The sequence below is a fragment of the Pelobates fuscus genome, chromosome 6, assembly GCF_036172605.1.
Source record: "Pelobates fuscus isolate aPelFus1 chromosome 6, aPelFus1.pri, whole genome shotgun sequence".
Classification (NCBI taxonomy): Eukaryota; Metazoa; Chordata; class Amphibia; order Anura; family Pelobatidae; genus Pelobates; species Pelobates fuscus.
In genome coordinates, this window is record NC_086322.1 from 39,970,416 (window position 1) to 39,994,571 (window position 24,156).

The 24,156-nt window shown below is 35.8% G+C and overlaps 1 protein-coding gene across 4 annotated transcripts in view; it reads left to right on the forward strand.

The window, feature by feature from the left end:
• The window catches only part of CTNNA2 (catenin alpha 2), a 1,421,691-nt gene that overhangs the window by 1,317,584 nt on the left and 79,951 nt on the right, over window positions 1–24,156 (forward strand). For all 4 annotated transcript variants that reach the window (XM_063457611.1, XM_063457613.1, XM_063457612.1 and 1 more), the window contains one exon: window positions 23,508–23,642. In XM_063457611.1, coding sequence (XP_063313681.1) covers window positions 23,508–23,642 — 135 coding nt within the window. The remainder of the gene's footprint in view (window positions 1–23,507; window positions 23,643–24,156) is intronic.

Here is a 24,156-nt window from a genome sequence, read left to right on the forward strand (position 1 = left end):
AAAAAAAGCTTTAATTATTTCCTAATGCATTTTAAAAAATATATATTTTTTATTAAAAATTTTGTAAATGTTTTAATTAGTTCCAAAGATACTTTTTTTTTTGTCAAACTCTTTATTTATTTATTTTACTTCAGAAATCAAATTGAGTTTTTCAGGAAATGCATACAGGCATTTTTTTAAATTTACATTCCAATAAAAAAAAGGGAACAAAATGGATCAATAGCCAATACTGTACTTCACTACTCCTTTTTTTATTACTTGTAATGATTGCCTAGCATCTTTTCTTGAAATTTGTTCTCAACCTCTACAAAGTATTATGCAATGTGTTTTTGATTCTTTGTTTGTTATTTGTATATGAGTGTGCTGTGTAAGTTTAGAAAATTATACAATTGGGTTTACAATATATGTATTAGCAAAGAAGCACAAATATAACTGTTACGCGAATTACTTTTTCCACTTCACCTGTCCCTTTTAAGCAAATTTCTACTGATTCTTTGTTGAATCAGTAACTTGTTGTACTAAAAAGAAAACTACAAAAGAGATTTAAAATAAAACATTTGTAAAATGTAAATACCACAACAAAATTAAAATATGAAATAAATGTTTCACGTAAACTTCAATAACTCCTTCCCAACCAAAATATGTATAAATATTTTTTGCTTTAGTTTTATTTCAATGCAAAATGAAATTATGGCATTGTGCTCCAACATAGAAGCCATGTTTTATTCTATTACCATTTTATGGAAATTGCTAGGAAATGTAAATCAAGGTCCTTACAAAAACCCATAAGTAGGGTATTTGACCATTTTTATTTATCCTTTTCGTTAAACCTATTGTATGCGACAACATTTTTACAGCTTGACAGTAAGTCAGACTCTGGGTGAATTGCTTCAAAGTAAAGGGTACAGTATGTTATTTAAAATGTTAAATTGCATCAATAATTATTATTGCTATGATAACATTTTTTAAAACAAAAATGTTATCATAGCAATAATTTAAAATATGGGCTGGTGCCTACAAATAATTGTAGGCACCAATTATTTATTGAAAACAATAAATAAACAAGTAGTGCATTTTTTTTTTAAACCTAAATGAAATATGTGACACTGATAAATATACTCACATTGTTTTGTGCAATAATTTGTAATTTGTAGCAATTTGTATATAATAATCACAAAGCCACTGAGTATTATGGATGAGTAAAACAGCAATTGTATGTCTTCAGGAATATTTATGAAAAATATAACCATGTACATTTTCTCAATTTCAGTTTTCAATTATGCACAGAGCTACTACAGATATGTTGGAGGGGTGATACATTTTAAACATTTATGGTATCTTTTATTTTGCAGTATTACAGATAATGAGCAAAATTCTGTTAGATGAGATAAGCTCATCACGTTTACTTGAATAGCGGTATTTTCATTGACTTCCATGTAAAAAGCAGTATTCAATTAAATGAGATAAGCTTATCTAATATAATTTAGTCCAATGTCTGAAATCATAGTATAAATAAAGAAATAAAATTTTTACCATATACCATATATGGAATTAGATCAATACAATTGCTTTTATGTTTGTGAGGGACCCAATGGCATTGTAGGAAAGCACCATAAATAAAGTAGGAACATAATGTAAAAATAATGTCTAAAAGTGAACATAATACCCACATAAAGTAGATAAAGTGGCATCATCTATGCATGGATGGTACCATGCATGGTTAATTTATTATTTGCATTAATAAAATTCTAATATTTTATTGCATCAGAGGAAGTGGGGGGCTGTCATTTTCAGGGAGATATGGGGAGATATGTCAGATACAATAATTTCTCTAGATGGGGAAACAGTCTTGATTAGAACAAAATATGTTTAATTCAGCTCTATGTTGAATTCTGTTTTGCATTGTAGTGGAGTTTATAATAGGCCAGGCATAGGCAACCTTCAGCACTCCAGATGTTTTGGACTACACCTCCCATGATGCTTTGCCAGCATTATGGGTGTAAGAGAATTATGGGGGATGTAGTACACAACATCTGGAGTGCCAAAGGTTGCCTAACCCTGTAATAGACTATTATAAAATGCATGGGGAAGGTACCTACTTCATTTTGGAAATGTAGGCACCAATTATTTATTGAAAACAAGAAATAAACAAGTAGTGCATTTTTTTAAAACCTAAATGAAATATGTGACACTGATAAATATACTCATATTGTTTTGTGCAATAATTTGTAATTTGTAGCAATTTGTATGTAATAATCACAAAGCCACTGAGTATTATTTACTCCAAATGATTCTCTTTAAGAGGTAAATGCTAGCATGGACTTACTGTAGACAACTAAATACATATTTTTATTCTTTTACAAGTGCTAAAGAATGTTAGCTGTGGATCACATCATAATATCTACATCTGGTATGTTCTATTTAATAAATGGCAAATTGACATGACTTGAGAACTAACTTGTAAAATTGAGATCAAAATAATAAATAAACGGAGTGGAGAGCTTAGTTAGCTTAAAGGACCACTCTAGTGCCAGGAAAACATACTCGTTCTCCTGGCACTAGAGTGCCCTGAGGGTGCCCCCACCCTCAGGGACCCCCTCCCGCCTGGCTCTGGAAAGGGGAAAGGGGTAAAAACTTACCTTTTTCCAGCGCTGGGCGGAGAGCTCTCCTCCTCCGATCCTCCTCTTCTCCTCCCCGTCGGCTGAATGCGCACGCGCGGCAAGAGCTGCACGCGCATTCAGCCGGTCACATAGGAAAGCATTCATAATGCTTTCCTATGGACGCTTGCATGCTCTCACTGTGATTTTCACAGTGAGAATCACGCAAGCGCCTCTAGCGGCTGTCAGTGAGACAGCCACTAGAGGAAATAGGGGAAGGCTTAACCCATTCACAAACATAGCAGTTTCTCTGAAACTGCTATGTTTATGAAAAAATGGGTTAACCCTAGAAGGACCTGGCACCCAGACCACTTCATTAAGCTGAAGTGGTCTGGGTGCCTAGAGTGGTCCTTTAACTTAGGTTTTCCAAGTCATGTGCTGCTGTAGACAACTATAGGTCCATCTTCATAATAATATTTTGAATGAATCAATACAAATTCCCCTTTTTGACTATAGATACTATTTGTTAAATAATATTATGAGAGCTGTTTCTGAAACAGGCATTTCACACTTTGAAAATAACAAGAAAATAATTCAGCTCTTGTATAATATGATTACAGTCCAATGGCACTCAGTACACAGTCTCTCTGATCCGATAAAAAGCTGGGTAAAACAGGAGGTAGATGCAGCACCTAGATAGTGCTTATGGGGGTATATGTAATGATAAGAAGAAAAAACTTAAGAAACTAGTAGTGTAATATATTTGAATTTTTTTTTTAAAGTACAGGTAAAGTGAAAAATGTGCACTCACATTGCATTTCAGTTCAGCTCCAACTTATGCGCCTGGGTTGAATAATCCCCACCTAAGGATATAATACAGTGTTGATTCTTCGTGTAGACTTAATTGAAGATAGTATCCTCATATGAATTAAAAATAAAAATCATAATAAAATGTAATTTATTGAGTTGTGGATCAGGGGTAGATATGAATATAAAATGGGCACTCACATGCAATGGAGTCGTGAAATTGGCTCCAGAAATAACGTATGAACTGGTATGGGCCCCAATCAAGGATATAGGTGTAGTAGGTCTCCCTCTGTGGATATATACATAAAAGGAAATAAAATCACAATAGTGTACATGGTAGATATGGAGTGTAAGACACAAATAAAAAGATTAAAAAAACCTACTCACATGCTTTAGAGCAAAGTACGATTTGGTGGTTGTATCCCCACCAAGGATAGGTAGCTTAAGGGTCCAGCAGCAGGGAAACAGGTCCAATAAAAAAAAAAACCTTTTATTATGAAAAACAATTTAAAACAGTAACAAGTAACAATAAAAAATAGATAAAACAATATGTATAATACACTTAATGCATTACACCTAAAAGTAGACTTTCTCAAAATCGTTTCACACTTTTGACCTTCCAATATAGTAACAGCAACTTTTTAGAACATTATATTTATCGTTTTTAGTAACCAATAGGACTGTTATATACATTTTTACACATTTTTTTGATTCACTATGTTTTTTCTCTGTGTAATTGATACAGAATATATCTGAAGTTCATTTTATCACTTCCATTAATTTATTAACAAAAAAGACCGTAGCAAATAAATACATCATTGGTGCTAGACATGCTCCCTTAATCCAGCTTTCAGCGTTTGTCAGATATGGTATTGTGGTTAAACATTATTTTCTCATTAGACCACATACCTGTGATTTTCCATTAAATGTTTTTTGGAAGCTTATCAACATTGAATGTGCATGGTTTAAGTTAATATGTTTTTGAAGAAGAAGATTTCTACACTCTATGTAAAACTGTATGAGTCCTGCTCTTATCAAGACAGTAGTTATAGGGAAAAGCATAGGCTTAATATTTGGCAACACAACATTTTCCAATAATCTGATTTAAAAAATGTACTTTAAAGAAATAAAGCAACAGCTTTGACCCAGCTTAATGACGTGTTTTTTTTTTAAGAAAAATGGTCACAAATAACTTTAGGGCAGTTTAGATTTATACAAGATGATACGTAAAAGAAAAGTGCATTTTTTTTTTGTTTCAGATTTTTTTAATTTTATTTTTTTAAAAGGAGCACTCCATCGCCCACATAGTGACAAAAAGAAAATGCACTATTTAGTAGATATACCTCCAGCGAATATATGGATGGATTTTTCATGCATGTATTCATTAGAGATATATGTTAAAAGAGCTTGCAAACACTGCAGTTCTTATGAACTACCTTTGCAAGCCCTCCCCTTTTTCACTGACAGAGACTTTCAGTCTCTTCACAGGGAAATAACCAATCAGAAGTGTCTCATTCAGTTTTGTGCAGGCGCGCACATGGCTGGAGCTGATGAACTGCTCTGAGGTCTGTGAGGGAGGAGGAGGCAGGCATGCTCAATTAGCTCAGGGGAGCTAATGGAAGTAGGAAGGAATCCTGGTTATTTGATTGACAGCAAGGGGGGAGTTTCCTAGTTCATTTATAAAAGTGTTTTTGGGGTGTGGAGTGGTCTTTTAAATAAATTTGACAACAATTAGTTATGTATCAAATAACACCTCTTTGATTATGCTAGAACAGGTCATTGTGTCACTTGAAAAACCTACTCTAAGCAGAAACCTAGGTTTTCATTAGAATCACCAGGCTATATTTGCTAAGCTGTGAGTTGTCATAATAATATAACAAATTTAATTTTCTCTGACAGATCTGCATATGTCTTGCTAATACAGTGTTATTTTGATATGACAAACACAAATTATGTCTGTCTGATATTAGTTATCAGTAGCCCATAGCTTTCATATTCAAATACAATCACATTTCTCCAGAAGGCTGTCCTAAGATGTTTTGCACTCTGGTTTAAAAACAAAATGCTGTTAGTGCCCTTGGATTGCCCCCACAACCCCCAAAATCTTACGGCTTGCACCCTCCAAATCCTTGCCAAAATAATGATACTACACAATAAAAAGTAACAAAGTACATGTGTAAGCATTAGCTCTACATGTACATTTTATGTAAAGGAATGGAACAATTATATTTTTTTTAACAACAAACTATGATGCTTATTTTTTCTATCTACATATAAAAAGGAATATATTACACAAATTTTATAACCTGTTTAATGCTAAAACTGTGCAAAAACAAATTTGAGAAACAACTGCGAGTGAAATCATTGCTGGAAATGGGTCATGACGATTTTAAGATTGTGGTTTGCTAAGGCATCCTGGGCCACATGTTTTCCTGACACTATAGTGCCCTGAGGGTGCCCCCACCCTCAGGATCCCCCTCCTGTGGTGCTGAAGGGATTAAAACCCCTTCAGCTACTTACTTTAATCTAGCACCGGGCTCCCTCGGTGCTGGTGACCTCTCCTCCCCCACCAACGTCAGCTCCCTCTGCCGACGTCAGCGGAGCCGAATGCGCATGCGTGGCAAGTGCCGCTCATGCATTCAAAGTGTCCATAGGAAAGCATTTCTCAATGCTTTCATATGGACGCTTTGCGCGATGGAAGCATAATATGCCTCCAGCATCACAGATGCGCCTCTAGCCACTAGAGGCTGGCTTAACCCCAAATGTAAACATAGCAGTTTCTCTGAAACTGCTATGTTTGCATCTGAAGGGTTAAAACCAGAGGAACCTGGCACCCAGACCACTTTATTGAGCTAAAGTGGTCTGGGTGACTATAGTGTTCCTTTAATCATCACATGACACCAATTCCTAGCTCGTATGAACTCTTGCTAGATGTATTGGTAAAATATAATTTCAGAATACATCCATGAAGTTCACACTCTTGGCAATTTTAAAGTAATCCAAACTGAAAACAATACAACTACAGCTATATTTATATTTATTATTATTTATATTTTTGTGATTAGTTGACCGTTCTCTTATCCTCTCTGATAATATATGGTTGTGATGACTTAAAGTACCAGTTTAAATTATATTTGCCATTTGTGCTTAGGTACAGTGATACAGTGGAGAGCTATGATTTGCTTCTCTCAACTCCAGCACTGGTTGTGTTATTTTAGTGGTAAAACTGCATCTTACTCAAGCTTTATAAGCATCCAGAGCTTAGGAAATGTGTTTTCACTGCATAAGAAGCAGGTTTAGACTGAGCTATGCTAGGCAAAAATTTTTTTTTTTTTTATATATTCACTGAACATATTTTTTTTTTATTAATTGCGGTGCAAAATCTCAGTTACTTTGTGTTTTTAATTGGTGGCAAGGTTTTATTCTGGGTTATGTTGAACACGAAAAAAAAATATTGAAAATAGTTTCTACTGCTGGGACTGTTGCATTTTGCTCACATCGTTTTATTAGTGCGAAGACATTTGGACAGATGACTTGTACAGTGCATTTTTTAGTATTTGAGCCACACAAAAAAATATATATTTTTTCTTTCCTTAGCATTTAATGGAGCCACAGTCAGAATCAGAGGAGGGTTGCAGAATTGAGACAAGATGTTCCTAACATTATCTAAGCAGGTGGTTGAATATTGAAGTTGTTATGAGTCAGTGCTATCCTGCTGCCAAAGCTTATTTAGTACTATGGGTATTAAGAAAATCGTATGATAATTACATTAGCAACCTTTCATAAACACTCAGATTGGGTAGGCTGATTCAGAAGGAAAGATAGTAGTTACACAGCAGGCTACTTGTGATTGTGTTGATCTTTACATTTTTTTTTCATTATTTTTTCATTTTATTTATTTTTACCATTTCTCTTACAAACAAAGTTAAAAAGAAGTTGGCAAATCATACCATGTGTGTGGTGCCTAAAAGGTATCCGTGAAAAAAGTGGTAGTACATATTTTCATCATACAGTATCAAGAGTTCGAGATTTCTTTACAATTACTTTTTAAGGTCCTCAACATTGAGGACCTGATAATCTATTAATACTGGGACTTCATCAGGGTCTTGGCATATTTTGTTGGGACTACCTTGAAATTAAATAGGAAAATTAAATTTAAAACAGTACAAAAATCCCAATGGAAAGTGATGAGGAAAATAAACTTACTAACAACTAATATATCTTGTAGCGATATAGCACATGCATAGGCCAGCATGACACAAGCACATGGGCAATGATAGGTGGACATTAGGAATACATATCTTAACACTACAGGCTTAATGTCCCTAGTTAGTTATACCCACCCCCCGCCTACAATTATAAAACACAATCAAGTAAAAACAAATTCCTTCTCTCCAGTTCTGATTTTCCCTTGGCACTGTTTCCTCCTCACCCTTAAGGCATCATCAACCATAGGAGCATAAGTGGCACTCGCCTATAATTCTGCCACAGAGAATTATTGAAAATAAGGTTTCGCTATGGCAGACCATGGCGGCACTGCTCATGTGCTCATGACATCATGGTATGCTAGAATATAAGAGCTAGGAAGTAACAGTCCTATTGGACTTGGTGGTGTGGGTTAAAGCAGTGCTTATAGGCCTTCAATTTATTAAAATACTGTCATTTGGGGCCACTAAAAATGGGGGAATTACTCTAGACACTATAACAACTTCATTTCTATGAAGTTGATGTAGTGAGTGCGGTGTTTTTTTAAAGAGCAATTTTCCTTCCCTATCCCATCACTAAATGTATATTTATATATTAAATACAATTAGGATTAGAATGTCTACTAATGAAGTCAATAGAACAATATTGGCTCTATTGAAAAGTATGGTAAGATCTCTCTGTCTTTCTTTCTCTCTCTCTCTCCAGTATATACAGTATATATATATATATATATATATATATATAAAATCAACTCACAAAAGTGAGTACACCCCTCACATTTTTGTAAATATTTTATTATATCTATTCATGTGACAACACTGAAGAAATTACACTCTGCTACAATATAAAGTAGTAAGTGTACAGCCTGTAGAACAGTGTAAATTTGCTGTGCCCTCAAAATAACTCAACACACAGCTATTAATGTCTAAACCATTGGCAACAAAAATGAGTACACCCCTAAGTGTAAATGTCCAAATTGAGCCCAATTAGCCATTTTCCCTCCTGGTGTCATGTGCCTCATTAGTGTTACAAGGTCTAGGTGTGAACGGGGAGCAGGTGTGTTAAGTTTGGTGTTATCGCTCTCACACTCTCTCATACTGGTCACTGGAAGTTCAACATGGCACCTCATGGCAAAGAACTCTCTGAGGATCTGAAAAAAAAGAATTGTTGCTATACATAAAGATGACCTAGGCTATAAAAAAGATTGCAAAGACCATGAAACTGAGCAGCAGCACAGTGGGCAAGACCATACAGTGGTTTCACAGGACAGGTTCCACTCAGAACAGGCCTCACCATGGTTGACCAAAGAAGTTGAGTGCACATGCTCAGCATCAGATCCATAGGTTGCCTTTGGGAAATAGACATATTAGTGCTGCCAGCATTGCTGCAGAGGTTTAAGGGATGAGTGGTCAGTCTGCCAGTGCTCAGACCATACACAGCACACTGCATCAAATTGGTCTGCATGGCTGTCATCCCAAACACAGGTCTCTTCGAAAGATGATGCACAAGAAAGCCTGCACACAGTTTTCTCAAGACAAGCAGACTAAGGACATGGATTACCATGTTCTATGGTCCGATGACACCAAGATAAACGTATTTGCTTCAGATGGTGTCAAGTGTGTGTGGCGGCAACCAGGTGAGGAGTACAAAGACAAGTGTGTCTTGCCTACAGTCAAGCATGCTGGTAGAAGTGTCATGGTCTGGGCCTGCATGAGTGCTGCCGGCACTGGGTAGCCAGTGGCAACCGGTGAAGCTCTGGTGACCTCCATGCCCATGAGGGTTAAGACAGTGCTGGAAAGTAATGGTGGCCACACAAAATATTGACACTTTGGGCCCAATGTGGACATTTCCACTTAGGAGTGTACTCACTTTTGTTGCGAACGATTTAGACATTAATGGCTGTGTGTTGAGTTATTTTGAGGGGACAGCAAATTTACACTGTTATACAGGCTGTACACTTACTACTTTACATTGTAGCAGAGTGTCATTTTATTCAGCGTTGTCACATGAAAGGATATGATAAAATATTTACAAAAATGTGAGGGGTGTACTCACTTTTGTGAGATACTGTGTATATATATATGTTACAATATACATTTAGTCAATGTTACATATAGCCTTGAGGTCCTGTATTTAAAAAGACCTTACGTATATTTCCATTTCCATAAAATATTCTGTATTATGTTTCTATGGCAACACAGCACATGGATCAGCTATTTCTTTGCTTCCACAACTACCAAGTACTGCCGTGTGCTTAATGCATACATTTTCTATTTTCAAAATGCATCTTCTAAAGCTTAATGTCATTCACTTGGCTTGTGGATTTTGAGATTCTTGCAGTCTAAGGATTCTGGCTGAAAACATTACCTTAATGTCACTTAACATCTGTTCAGTAATATAGCTGGCCACCCTTCCAATTTAATATCAACTCATATGGTAATTGCTCAGAATTTACTTTAGGCACATTAAAGCTCATATCTTCATGCATTACATTCAATTCCAAAATGCATACAAAAATAAACTAACATAACAGGCTCATAAAGTTTGCTTACTGTTTGATGGCGAAAGATGTTTTAAAGAAAGTTAATGTTGTCTTAACCTAAGTGGTTTTGTAAAATTGGAGTGCTTGGCTGTGTATTAGGTATGATGATATGCAAATGAAAACATTTCAAGGAGGATATCAACAGTCATTATGAATTATGACAGTGAGTTATATTGTCTCATTAATCACCTTCCTAATGATATAATAAAGTAAATGGATTGCTGAAAACAATGAGAATATTCTGCTTGTCAACATCTTCAGTCATAAATGTACTTATCCAAAATGTCTCTGCACATCTTCGTACGGTATATTCTTTAGATTCATATAATGTCTCTGCACATCTTCATACGGTATATTCTTTAGATTCATAGAATGCTGGGAGATTGTTATTATACAACCACTCTCATCTTTCTTTCATTCATCCACTCAGATTATTTCATTGAATTATTTATGTCAAATGTTTATACCTTAGAGTCTTCATATCTCATGCACATACCTCCCAACATTTTAACTGGACAAAGAGAAACAATTTCATTTTTGAGGTGCGAATGGGGGGATGGCCAGGGCAGAAATATTCTGAGAAATGTAGGTGATTTACTAATAACAATTTACGCAAACAAAATGTACTTTAGAACAAGCATAATGTATCTTATTTACCCAGACTAATTTTAAAACAAATGTATTGTTGTATAAAGTGGCACTAACGCCACCCCTTGCAAAAAGAGTATTTCACAAAGATAGAATCTTTATGAAATACTCATACTGACTGTGTCGGACTGTCACTTAAATTTTAACCCTGTCAAAAAATATACTGAGACAAAGTAAGTATATTTAGTATATTTCCTCCTCAGTATATTTTTTACGCCTGATACCGCTAGACAATGAGCAGAGCTACCGCTCAGGGCTGGACTGGGGATACAAAGCAGTCCTGGAAAAACGTTTTGAGCCCATATATGTTTTTTTTCCTAATTCAAAATATTGGTTCTATCAGGGTAAATAATGTATTATACAGAAGCACAACTCCATGCATACACAGATAATCTCACTGACACAATGTCATAAGCTCACTGACATAAAAACACAAGTTTACTTATGCACAGAGACTCACTGACAGACAATCTCACTGACACACACTGACATGCTTACTGGTACACACGTACAAATGTAGTACAGGCAAACTCTGACACACACACACAAGCTTACTACAGACAAACTCACTTGTATACACACAGAAGCATACTACAGACCGATTCATTGGTATACAAACAGAAGTTAACTACAGACAAGTTTACTGTCACACATACACACACATGCTCACTAAAACATATAAGCATTCTAACTACAGTCAAGCTCATGGACACACATACACATGCTTACGACAGATAAGCTCACTGACACACACACACTTTCTACAGACAAGCTCACTGACACATGCAAGCTCATTTACAAATAAGCTCACTGACACACACATGCTCCCTACAGAAAAGCTCACTGACACACACGTGCCCACAGATAAGCTCACTCTCACACACATGCTCACCACAGACAAGCTCACTGACACACAAACTCACTACAGACAAGATCACTGACACACACGTTCACTGCAAACAAGCTTATTGACACACACTGTCCACAGACAAGCTCACTAACCCACATGCTCACTACAGACAAGCTCACTGACACACACACAAGCTCACTAGACATGCTCACTAACACACACAGAAGCACACTAGACAAGCTCACTGACAACACATGCTTACTACAGACAAGCTCACTAACACAAGCACACAAAACAAGCTCACTGTCACACATGCTCACTAGACAAGCTCACTGACACATTCTGCCTACAGACAAGTTCACTGACACATACATACAAGCTCACTAACTAGCAGGCACATACACATACACACAAAATCACAATCATGTGCTGAAACCTACCTAGCACTGAACGCTGTTGGGGCCATTTTCTTGCCTCTTCCAGCAGGTAAGGTCAGTAGCTTGAGTGTGGGGGTGGGGCTTGTGTGCAGGAGGCAGGGCTTCAATGCAGAAGTGGTGCTGGAAATTGTGAAGGGAGCTTCAGAGTGCTCCCTGAATGCAGCCTCACCAGCCCACAGCAGCAAGCTATTTAATCCTCTTGGGTTGACACAGACTGACACAATCTGAGGGGAAAATGGTTAAAAGGACATTTACATAATGATCAGTGCTGTCTGCATGGCCAGAGGTGCACCGGCCCACACGGAAATTTCCCGGTATCCCGGTGAGCCAGTCCGGCCCTGCTACCGCCATCTAGAAGTTTCAGTCTCACAGCCATCACCAGTGATGACTGCAAAGATACAGTATCAGCTGTGTATATGGAGGATAATGTGGGATCCTCCATAAACCTCAATGATGTAGTCTTGCATGTGCAAGAGTAGAGCAGTCATATCGGCTATTTGCGCTTAAGAGTAAGGAGCAGAAGAGGACCAACCGACTGACCGGGAGAAGACGTTATTACAAATAACTGTTACTGCTAACAGTAATAAAAAAAATGCAAATTCCAAATTTAATTTTATCAAACAGATTCTTCTCAAAATAGCAGTTGAGATGCAAAAGGCTGGCGAGTTCCCTCTTCACAAGTCAAATCAGTGAGGTTTGGCGCCCACTAATACCCTTCTAGGCACAGTGACCAACGACCCTGATACTGTATCTTTGCAGTCATCCCTGGTGATGGCTGTGAGACTGAAACCTCTAGATGGCAGTAGCAGGGTCTTTGTTAGTTTTTTTTTAATTAAGAAGGCTAGGAGAGAGCTATTTTTGTTGTCCCTATGTAATATTATTCTATCTCCCTAAGAATAATTTTTTCAAGTGTAATTAAATACAATCTTCTAGCCTATCTTCATAATCAAAATATTCTACCCCCTTAATAATTTAATAGCTTGTGTGCACACTTTTTATAAGTTCTATGAAGTCATTTTTGAAAATATGTGTTCCAGAAGGCCTATCCTTGTGCTATTTAGTTAGATACGAAGCATATACATGTTTAAAAGGTATGAATGTTATCCAAATATTTAGAAATAAAGGTTAATAAACTGTGAAATAAATGATATGTAATTTAAAAAAACCAACAGTAAATCCTACTTGAAAAGCCCTTGTCTCGAAGTTAAAGCTACTGAAAGTTAAAGCTACTGATAAAATGAATCGGTTATTTGCTGTTTTATAAAACAAAAAGAATAATAATAATAATTAATTTCATTTCATGGCCTTTATATTATTGTATTATTAAACTTGCATCCTATGTTCAGAAAACACTGCAATCACTTATTTTACTCAAGTTAAAATCAAATAGTACAAGAACATAAAATTAACTTAACGGAGGCAGCAAAAGATAATTATCTTTTTTTTGAGAGCCACAACTACCACAATGCTTTGCCAGTCAGAAACACAAACAAGTATTCCTGACCCTATAGTGTTAAACCTTATAACCTCTTATTTCCAGAGCCGAACGGGTCAGCCGGCACTGGCTCCACCCCCCTTTGTGAATTCATCAAAATGGCCAATCTTTAGCCAATTCAATGCTTTCCCACAAGGCTGCCCACAGGGAAAGCATTGGATTGGCTAAAATCAACATGGGTGGGGCCAAACGCCATTTTGGCCAATCAGGACCTCCCTTATAGAGATTCATTGAATCAATGCATCTCTATGAGGAAAACTCAGCATCTCCATGCAGGGCGTGGGGACGCTGAACGGCACAGGGCTGCTTACTGTGCAGCTCTAAACCAGGAAGCCCCTCCAGTGGCCATCTATGGAGTGGCCACTTGGAGGTGTCCCCAGAGGCAATGTAAATTAATTACACATCTGAAAAGGCATTGTGTACATGAAAATGCCTGAAGGGAGCTGTAGTTGTTCTGGTGACTCTAGTGTCCCTTTAATGCTTCATGCACAACAAGAATGGGGTCGCCTATTTATGGATGAATTAAATGCAGAAGTTAATATTACCAAGGCAATTATATGGAAATGTCACTGTACCTGGGTCATTGACAGGGTCCCCTGCCTCACTGTCCAAGGCATATTGTTCCACTCCTAACACTATACTACCCCTGTCGCTAGATAGATTCAGCCACCATCCATGTCTGGCATGGACATATTTTTATATATATAGGATGGCATATGTGGAGAGGAGGGAGAGTCAGTGCTACTCTCCACAGGTTACACAAAGCACAGCAGGTGAGGAATCCAGGCCTGGGGTTCTGGATCACCCAGTTCATAGTTCCTCACCTGTTAGAAATGAGCAGCACAAGGCTGCTACTTAATTTCCCTGTCAGGGATTCAGGGGAGGAAGGACACAAGCAGTACACAAGCAGTACACAAGGACACAAGCAGTAAGTAAGACTGCATTTCTCTCCAAAAGAACCTGCTGAGAAACGCAAAAAAAAAAAAAAAGGAAATTTGCAAGGAAGTGTCTGTCTGTTTATATATCTACACTGTGAATCGTGGTATCAGTTTTTCAGGAATCTTCACCATCATGTTATGGAACTCAATTAAACAATTAATGTATTGTAATGGAAATAAGCAAAAGTAAGTATTTGAAAAGTCTGAACTTCGTAGGGCAAATTGCTTGTGTTTTTATTCTTCATATACGAAATAACAATACAAATCATACTCTGCTAAATTATGTTCCAGCAATATATTTTTTTCTTAAATGGTAAAACAATTGTGTAGCTGTAAGATAGGCAGCTTGCTTATTTTCATGAAAGAATTATATTATTATAAAAAACCTTTTTCTACAACGATTTTCTTTCTTAATAGAACTATTCATTCACAGGCTGAACAAGTCACTAAATAGAAATGTTAAAAGTGAGCCTGAAGTTCATTTCATACATAAATACAAAGAATAGTCATTTTGAAAATGTTTAATGACAAGGAAATTACCTACAAAATGCCACTACCTTCGAAATGCAATATATGTGTGTTTAATAAACCCTCTTAACAAGAAGAATGTCACATTTAGAGATTATCAGTCATCACTTCATGCAAAAGTACAGTAACTATATTGTATGTGAAGAATTACACTTACATCTAAGATTTTCTGCATCGTACAATATTCAGGAGAAATTCTAATGTGATTTGTCAAGTGGACCTTTCTTTTACTTCTTAAGCAAACATGCAGTCCCTTTACACACTTTTACCAGAAACAAACAGAGAAACTTCACCCACTTTGAACAGATCGTCAGTGGGGACGTAGAAACCATCACTCACATCATGGATATCATTGAGGATAAATAAAAGCTGATAGAGCACTCTTCCTGAGAAAACAAAAATACTTAACCCTAAAAACTGGTGAAAGCACCTGGTAAATTTAGTGTCTCTGTCACCATCTGAGGTCTTTCTAAAAATCCCCAATGGTGACTGCCCCACTTGGTGTCTGGTGGCAACGGGTTGCAGGGAAAGGTGAGACTTCCTCCACTCCTTTTCAGCACCAGGGGCTACGTCTAGCTGGAACAGATATCAGTAATGTACTCTTTGGAGGACTCTGTCTTTGGAGGACCCCACCATCTTGATGATAATATATTTTTCCCAAAGCCAACACTCATATTGCAAGGGGAAATAACACAACTTGATGGCAGTAGCTCCACCTTTTGTCAAGTTTTGTCAAGTTTTGACTGTGTTGGAATTTCACTAAAATTCCAACATAGTCAATCTGCCAATTCCATAAAGATGTTATTTTTAGAGCCATATTAAGAAAACAGGGAAATGCTAATAGTGTAGCTAATCCTTATACAAATGGAGCAGTATAAAAGTAGAGAGCTCACATGCAGGCACATAACTAGAAACCACTAGGCTGTGGTTGACATGTCTAGTGGCTGTGTATGATTATGCAGGAGTTGGTTGAATGTGATATGTAGGCGTGGATTTGACTGAATATGAAAGTGCTGTCTTCTTGATGTGATGATGTGTGGAGTTTGCCGGTTGTGATTGTGTGTGGGAGTCGGCTGTGTGTGTTTGTATGGGTTTGGTTGTGTGCGATTGTGTGTGAGGGTTGACTAAATGCAAGTGTGTGCATCATATTTTTACTTTTAATTCACAGTGTGTCCGCATTGAGCTATGCCCTGTGATCTGGAGTGACTGTGGAAATATCACAAGGCCACGTATTTCTGATATAATTAGCCCTCTCCCTCCAGAATGCCACCAGTGTCTATTACATTTTAAGTAATTTGGATTTTTTTGTATCTTTAGGTACATTTATCTCTTCCTTTCTAATCATGTTTGTTAACCAATCTGCAACTTATTTCTGAGTTTTCTGAATAAATCCCATTGTTATTTATAGGGACAAAAATTCCCAAACAAGTAGGAGTTGGTAGCTGATTACTCAGGAAACACATACAGGTATAAGGATGGCTAACAAGGGAGTGCCAATGCTGAGAGCCTAGAGCTTGTATTTACTAAAATGTGAACTGTAGTAAACTGAAAACAATATTGCACAAATTAGGCTAAAAAAGCTCATCTGTGACTATAGGGAATTGAAGTGCTTACTGCCTTAATTTTCCGATTTGGTTTGCAGTGCATAACAATTTGGGGTTTAGTGAATAAAACTACAGAAATAGCTTAAACCCTGATAAAGTAGAGATAAAAGTGATAATGTTACCTTAAAAATAGATAAGGCATTAAAAATACACTATGTGAAGTTACAGTTCAAGAGATGGAGAAGCCTAATGACAGATTATTTTTTTTAATACAGGGTGTGTGGGGGGGGGGGATTTCTGTTCTAACATTAACCCTCACAGTGTTGAGGACCCGGGAATCCTCAGCAAACCTTTATTAGAAGTAACCTTTGCAATTCTCTTAATTCCGCCACTGCTTACTTGGTATAGAGCCACCACAAACAACTGTCTCTAATACAAACAAAACACAAACTCCCTTGAAGGAGTTTTGGCACTCCTGCAGCTGTACTGAAGGTGCTTGGCATTCTAAAACAATTTGACTACTTACAATGGTGGGGGAGGCACAAACTACCTCCTGGCACCATAACTACTACATTGCACAAAGAACATCAATTCTCTATTGTACAGTGTTTTTATATTTTATGATTTTTATGCAATGTTCACAATAATTTCTTAATAGTATCTTCTGATATTCTATCTCTACATTAGTAACCTTAAAAATAAAAGCAATATATTTCAAATGGCTACTACAGGCGATTCTGTTAGAAGAATAAAGTTATTTTATTTTATTTTCTCAGAGAGGGACCTAATATTGCTGTACTTCAGGAAGCAATATAATCTAAATACTAAGTTCAAATCTGTCTAGAAACAACATCTGGAGTAGAATACGGATTTCAGTATTAGCAATAGACACACTATCATTTGATTAGATTTTTGTCCAAATCAGATAGAAAATGGCATATGCTCATTGTAAATCTATTTTATTTACAATCTAGCAAGTCTTCACTTTATACATATTTATATACAGTATTTTTTTCGCCCGTTGACCTTATATCTTTGGAAACGAATGGCGTATATATGGTATGAAATGTATTTACTTAAACAAAATCTGAAATTCAATGATATATTTGGAAATAAAAATAAAGCAAAATAGTTTTATAAATTCAAAACAATACTATCACCACAATATTTGAAGTATGAACAGTGTGTAATAAGTATGAATTATATTTATCTAATGATAAAATTGGATAGCCTCCCTGAGATCACCTCCCAGATAGTGTTCTCAAACAGAATATAGACAACAAAAAGAAATATGGGAAATGGCTAAATCTAAAAAGAACAAAAACAAATAATAGTGTAACACAGTTAGACAGTATAAACGTGCGCTATCATTAAATGAACTCACAAGATAGAAATGTTGGTTGCGCTCAAGGGTGCCTTCCGATGATGTTAAGGGGCTTAAAATCCCACTCCACAGTCTGTATTGCCCACTCAAAATTAGGACTCCAGATGCAAGTTGGGAAAATGACCGCAACTTTTTTGCAATATATAGAAAAAGGTGTTAAACAACTATATAATTAACCCCTTAAGACCGCAGCCAAATGTACAAGTTGTGAACGAAACAAAATGTAAACAAAACCTGGCATTTGCGCTATATGTCTGTCCAACCGTAATTCACCTCTTTCATATTAAATGCACCCCCCCTTATTATATATCGTTTTATTCAGGGGAAACAGGGCTTTCATTTAATATCAAATATTTAGCTATGAAACATCATTTAATATGAAAAAATGGGAGAAAATAAGATTTTTTTTTGATTTTTTTTAGTTCTACATGTCATTTTAACTGTCAATGTCATAATACTGTTTGCTTTTACTGCAATAAAATACACATATTTGTATTCAGCAAAGTCTTACGTGTAAAACAGTACCCCCTATGTACAGGTTTTATGGTGTTTTGGGAAGTTACAGGGTCAAATATAGCACATTACATTTGAAATTTAAATTCGCCAGATTGGTTACGTTGCCTTTGAGACTGTATAGTAGCCCAGGAAATTAATTTACACCCATAATGGCATGCCATTTGTAATAGTAGATGGCCCAAGGTATTGCAAATGGGGTATGTCCAGTCATTTTTAGTAGCCATTTGGTCACAAACACTGGCCAAAGTTAGCTTTAATATTTCTTTGTGTGTGAAAAATTCAAAAAACGCCAATTTTGGCCAGTGTTTGTGACTAAGTGGCTACTAAAAAAGACTGGACATACCCCATTTGCAATACCTTGGGTTTTCTACTATTGCAAATAGTCTGCCATCATAGGGGTAATTTTCATTCTTGGGCTACCATGGGGTCAAAAAGGCAACGTAAGCAATCTGGCGAATTTTAATGTGAAAAAAATTAAACACAAGCCTTATATTTGACGCTGTAATTTTTGAAAACACCATAAAACCTGTACATGAGGGGTGCTGTTGTACTCGGGAGACTTCGCTGAACACAAATATTTGTGTTTCAAAACAGTTAAAAGTATTGCAGCAATAATATCGTCTGTGTAAGTGCTGTTTGTGTGTGAAAAATGCAAAAAACGTTACATTTACTGGCGATATCATCGTTGTAATACATTTTACTGTTTTGAAACACTAATATTTTTGTTCAGCGAAGTCTCCCGAGTAAAACAGTACCCCCCATGTACAGGTTTTATGGTGTCTTGGAAAGTTATAGAGTTAAATATAGTGCTTGCAAATTAAATTCCCTATACTTTCGGCATGGGTTGTCAGGCAGGTCCGGCTAATTGTAATTAATTAGGATACCTAATTATGTAAAATTATTACATAAATATATGTGTAGAATGAATATATATATATATATATATATTTATATATATATATATATATATATATACACATATGTGTATATATACGTATATATATATATAATTTTTTTAAATATTTTTATTTATATATAGGTATATATATAGTGATATATACGTATATATTTATGTATATAGTAAAACAAAAAATTCCTGCACTCCAACTTATTAAGTTATAGCCTGGTGCACAGTGAAAAAACATATAAAATAGGAAAAAATACCGGCACTCTAGGTCTTCCAAACGGAGATATTTATTTTCAGATCATCCAAGGTCAACGTTTCAGCCCTGGTTCAGGGCTTTCATCAGGACACATCACATTGTGTCCTGATGAAAGCCCTGAACCAGGGCTGAAACGTTGACCTTGGATGATCTGAAAATAAATATCTCCGTTTGGAAGACCTAGAGTGCCGGTATTTTTTCCTATTTTATTTATGTATATAGATATATATATATTATTTTGTTCTACATGTATTTTGATATAAATATATATATATATATATATATATATATATATATATATTAATATCACAATACAGTTAGAACGAAATAAAACACATCTATATATTTTTTAATATTTTATTTTTAATAATTTTTTTTATTTTTATTTTACGTATTTACATATTTTTTTATTTTATAAATAAATATATATATAACAATAATTATATATATATATATTTAATCAGTATAAGTCTACGTGTAATTTGATATTAATATATATATATATATAATTATATATATTAATATTAAAATACACCTAGACCGTGTATGTGTATGTGTGTATATGTGTATATATATATACTTAGATCATATATATATAATATATATATATATATGATCTAAGTATATATTTTTTTTACACTTATTTTAACTGTTTTTTTATTTGATTTTCAGCAAGCAGGGGGACTAACTGTCATTACAGTTAGTCCCACTGCTGGCATTGCTACAGCCAGCTATCCCGGCCATGTGATTGTGAGGTCCTCGCAAGGACCTCACTCTCACATGACCGGGGGGGACCGGAGGAGGAAGATCTGCCGCGGGGGGGCTCCCTGGGAGTCCCCCCAACCTCGATCGCCGGCGTGGGATTGCCGGCGACCGGGTAAGTGAATAAAAACCGGAGGGCGTACATTTACGTCCTGCGGAGTTTAGAGCCGCTTTAAAAAGGACGTAAATGTATGCCCTGCGGACTTAATGGGTTAAAAAATAAGTGGGTATGGTCCAAAATAGTTTTATGCTTTGGTACTTTCAGTTTTATATTATTGAGAAAACCAGAATACAGTAAAAAGAGGATGCAGCTCTTGGTCTACAAAGGAAACACAAATATAGTGTAATATAATACAGCACATAGAAAGGTCCAGCCAGATATACTCACTATAAGGTAGATGATTCTGTTGCCTTAGGGTGCCTCCCCTTAGAATTCTTGGGGGCTAGTCCAAGTCTCCTCCACTATTGGGAGCAGTCACTACACACCAGAGGGCTTCCCAAATAGGTAGGTATTTATTAAGCAAAATAAAAATAACAAGTATAAATAATAAAATTCATATAAAGCAAGTACTGAATAAAGTGGGCAGTCCTATGGTTTCATCCTTAAATGAGACTTCCTCAGGGACCTACAAAGTGAAATCACATAAAATAAAATACAATGCCAATAGTTTCCCATAGGAAAAAAGCTGAATAACCCCCCACTCCCCCCCATCCATGATTATATAGGTCTAGTCCTTGTTCCATTGGTGGTCCAGTGGGGGTATCCACCCATTTTTTTTCTTAATTTCTAGGGTTTTGTGAGCCGTTCCGCTGTTCCACAATGTCACTTCTGTTGCACTGCTTTTGCCCGGAACTCTGTGATGATGCATGCATTACACTCGGCAGCCATTTGAATCCACCTACGATCTGCAAATGGCCACCGCGTGTAACTCAACAATCATCAAAGAGTTCCTAGCGGTAGCGGCACGGAAGTTACTGTTATGAGATTTGGCAAATTTAATTTTGCTTTCCATAAAATTGGACATGAAAACTTTTTGGACACTGACAGGTAATTGGAAGTAAGGAATAGGTATTGCAATTTCAGAGTTTTATAATGAATACTGAGTGCCAAACAGCATTTATAATGCTAATACATTTTTGCTACCACTTGTTTAATTCTTATATCTTTAGAAGCTCTGGAATGTTTATAGTTCCAAGTAATGTATTTGGGTTTGCTGCCTGTGAAGTAGCTTCCTATTTTATATTGTTGACACCTATCATTGCTAATAATAAATCGTTATTTCAATAAATGTCCTTGATTTTTCTGTGCCACATTCATATTTTAGTTTCTAAAACTATTGAGAAGACTAAGTCCAGGAACCTTGTCCTCTCAGCATAAACATAGCATCAGCAGCCATATTGGATATATCAGTCAAGCTCACCTGGTTAACTGGAGTGCATGTAGACCTGCACTGTCCTATGTTTTTAATGGAGTGGCATTTGCCTAGATCTCTCGTTTTACAGCACCATGTTCATACATTTCTACATTGTTCTCTCTGGTTATTTGAAGGTTTGTCTCAGTAACATTACTGAATGGGGAATATTTTTAATGGGAGAGGTTTACATTTCAGGTACACTGTTATGTATTCATTTGTAGTGTTTTATCAGCTAAATATTTCTTATTCATTAGAAAAAAATGTATAGGTACTGTGTAAGTACACAAGCAAGACGTGAAGCTGACATGCTCAAATTCATCTGCACTAGTGTTTCTCAACTCAGCTTCCATTAAAATATTTCTTACATAATGTTAGAGCAATGCTAATATTATCAATAAATATTATACCAGCACTGATGTATTGTTCTTCCATAAATACGATTTAAACCCTTAAAGTAACACTCCAAGTACCATAACCAGTACAGTGTGCTGTAGTGATTATGGTGCCAGGCGTGCATTGGTGTCTCCCCAATGTAAGCAGTAAAACTCTTTCTTTGTCTGTAGTGTAGGTTGTAGCTCATTGGCAAAGAGTGATCAGCAGATGTATGTCAGCAGAACAGAAGGTCCTACTTAGGACTTAGCTCTGAATCATCAGTAGTAGAGATGGGGAGCATAGTCCCGTGGACCCCTGGTAAGAAGTAAAACTGTTCTAAAACAGTTTGATAACTTACAACAGGGGGGAGTTGGGGTCCAGGGCATACATGGCAAGGTAGCAACTGCAGTACACTGTAGTGGTTATGGTACTTGAAGACCTTTAATAATTTACCATAAAAAGTGTCCATGCCACAGGCAAATTAATTTTTTAAAAAAATTGAAATTAAATGTGTGAATTAAGCTTAAATGTAAAATTGGAATTTAATTAAACATCTGGGTTAAATGCAGTATGGTAATTTAACATATCTGTATACAAATTTGCCTAAAGATACTTTAAGGCTCCAAATATTGTAAGGAGAAAATCAAATTGTAAATAAATACATTAAATAATGACATGAAAAATACAGAAAATAAAATCTATATACCCTTGAAAAAAAACAACAAAAAAAAAAAAAAACAACATACCTAGAGGATCATTATATACATGGTTTTGCCATACTGGATGGTATGAAGATGTAAAATCAAAACTACTTAAAACAATTACACCGAGAAGCTAAATTACAAGGAATGGGCAGTGTTGATACAATTAATGATGTTAAAAGCTGTGTACATGAAAGGTCTAACTTAATGATAGCTTTTAGATAAAATATATAAAATAGTACAGGCATAAAAAGAACACATAGATTTGCTTCGGTTTTCTATTTTTTTTATTTTATTATCAATTGTAATGCTTGGCTTGACACAGCAATGCTTGCCACAGGAATACTAAAGAGTTAACTTGTTGTTTGCAGTATATGATTTTCTGTAGATTTTGTGTGTCCTTAGTGGTTGAGATACCAGTTACAAAACTGCATATCTGTTGACTTCAAACATGTTTTCTTCAGTGGTTTAATATGTTTGTAAAATGCATTTTTTTTTATTGAATTAATGTAATCTTTTACAATTTGCATTAAAGACTAAGCTGTATTTTATCGCGAAAAATGATTTACTTGTTCATTCTTGTTGTCCCTTATTCTTTGTAGTGCCCTGATTCAGCATGCAAACAGGATTTGCTCGCCTACCTACAGAGGATTGCCCTGTACTGTCATCAGCTTAACATCTGCAGTAAAGTCAAAGCCGAGGTCCAGAATCTTGGGGGTGAACTTATTGTATCTGGGGTGAGTTATTATAACCTACATTCTTCCTAAAAATATAAAGATTATATTTATGTGTATAATTCTTAGGAATGAATCCATACGAGAGAAATAATGAATAACTAAACAGATGACAAATAAATAAAACAAAAAACGTTAATTCAAAAGCAAATCTTTGATTTTAAGAGTCACCTCGAATTAATTCATGGTAGCAGAATAGAATACATATAGTTTAGGTTCATATGCAGTTCAGGCAGTCCTTTTAGTATGTGAGTGCATGACGGTTTGAACCATTTATTAAATTTTAAACTAAAAAATAGTTTCATATCGGTCTCCCAGAAAAAAAATATGCTTTTTTATAAAAAGTAAGTTAGGACCAGGTTTCTAAATATAATGCCATGCTTCTGTTTCTATGGATAAATAATGCAATATCCATGGACATGTAAACAATATGTCATCATGCATGGCATTTGTGATTTAAGCAAATCTTAAGATCCTTAAGCAAATATGTTGTTTGTCTACCTAAGTTTTTACAAAT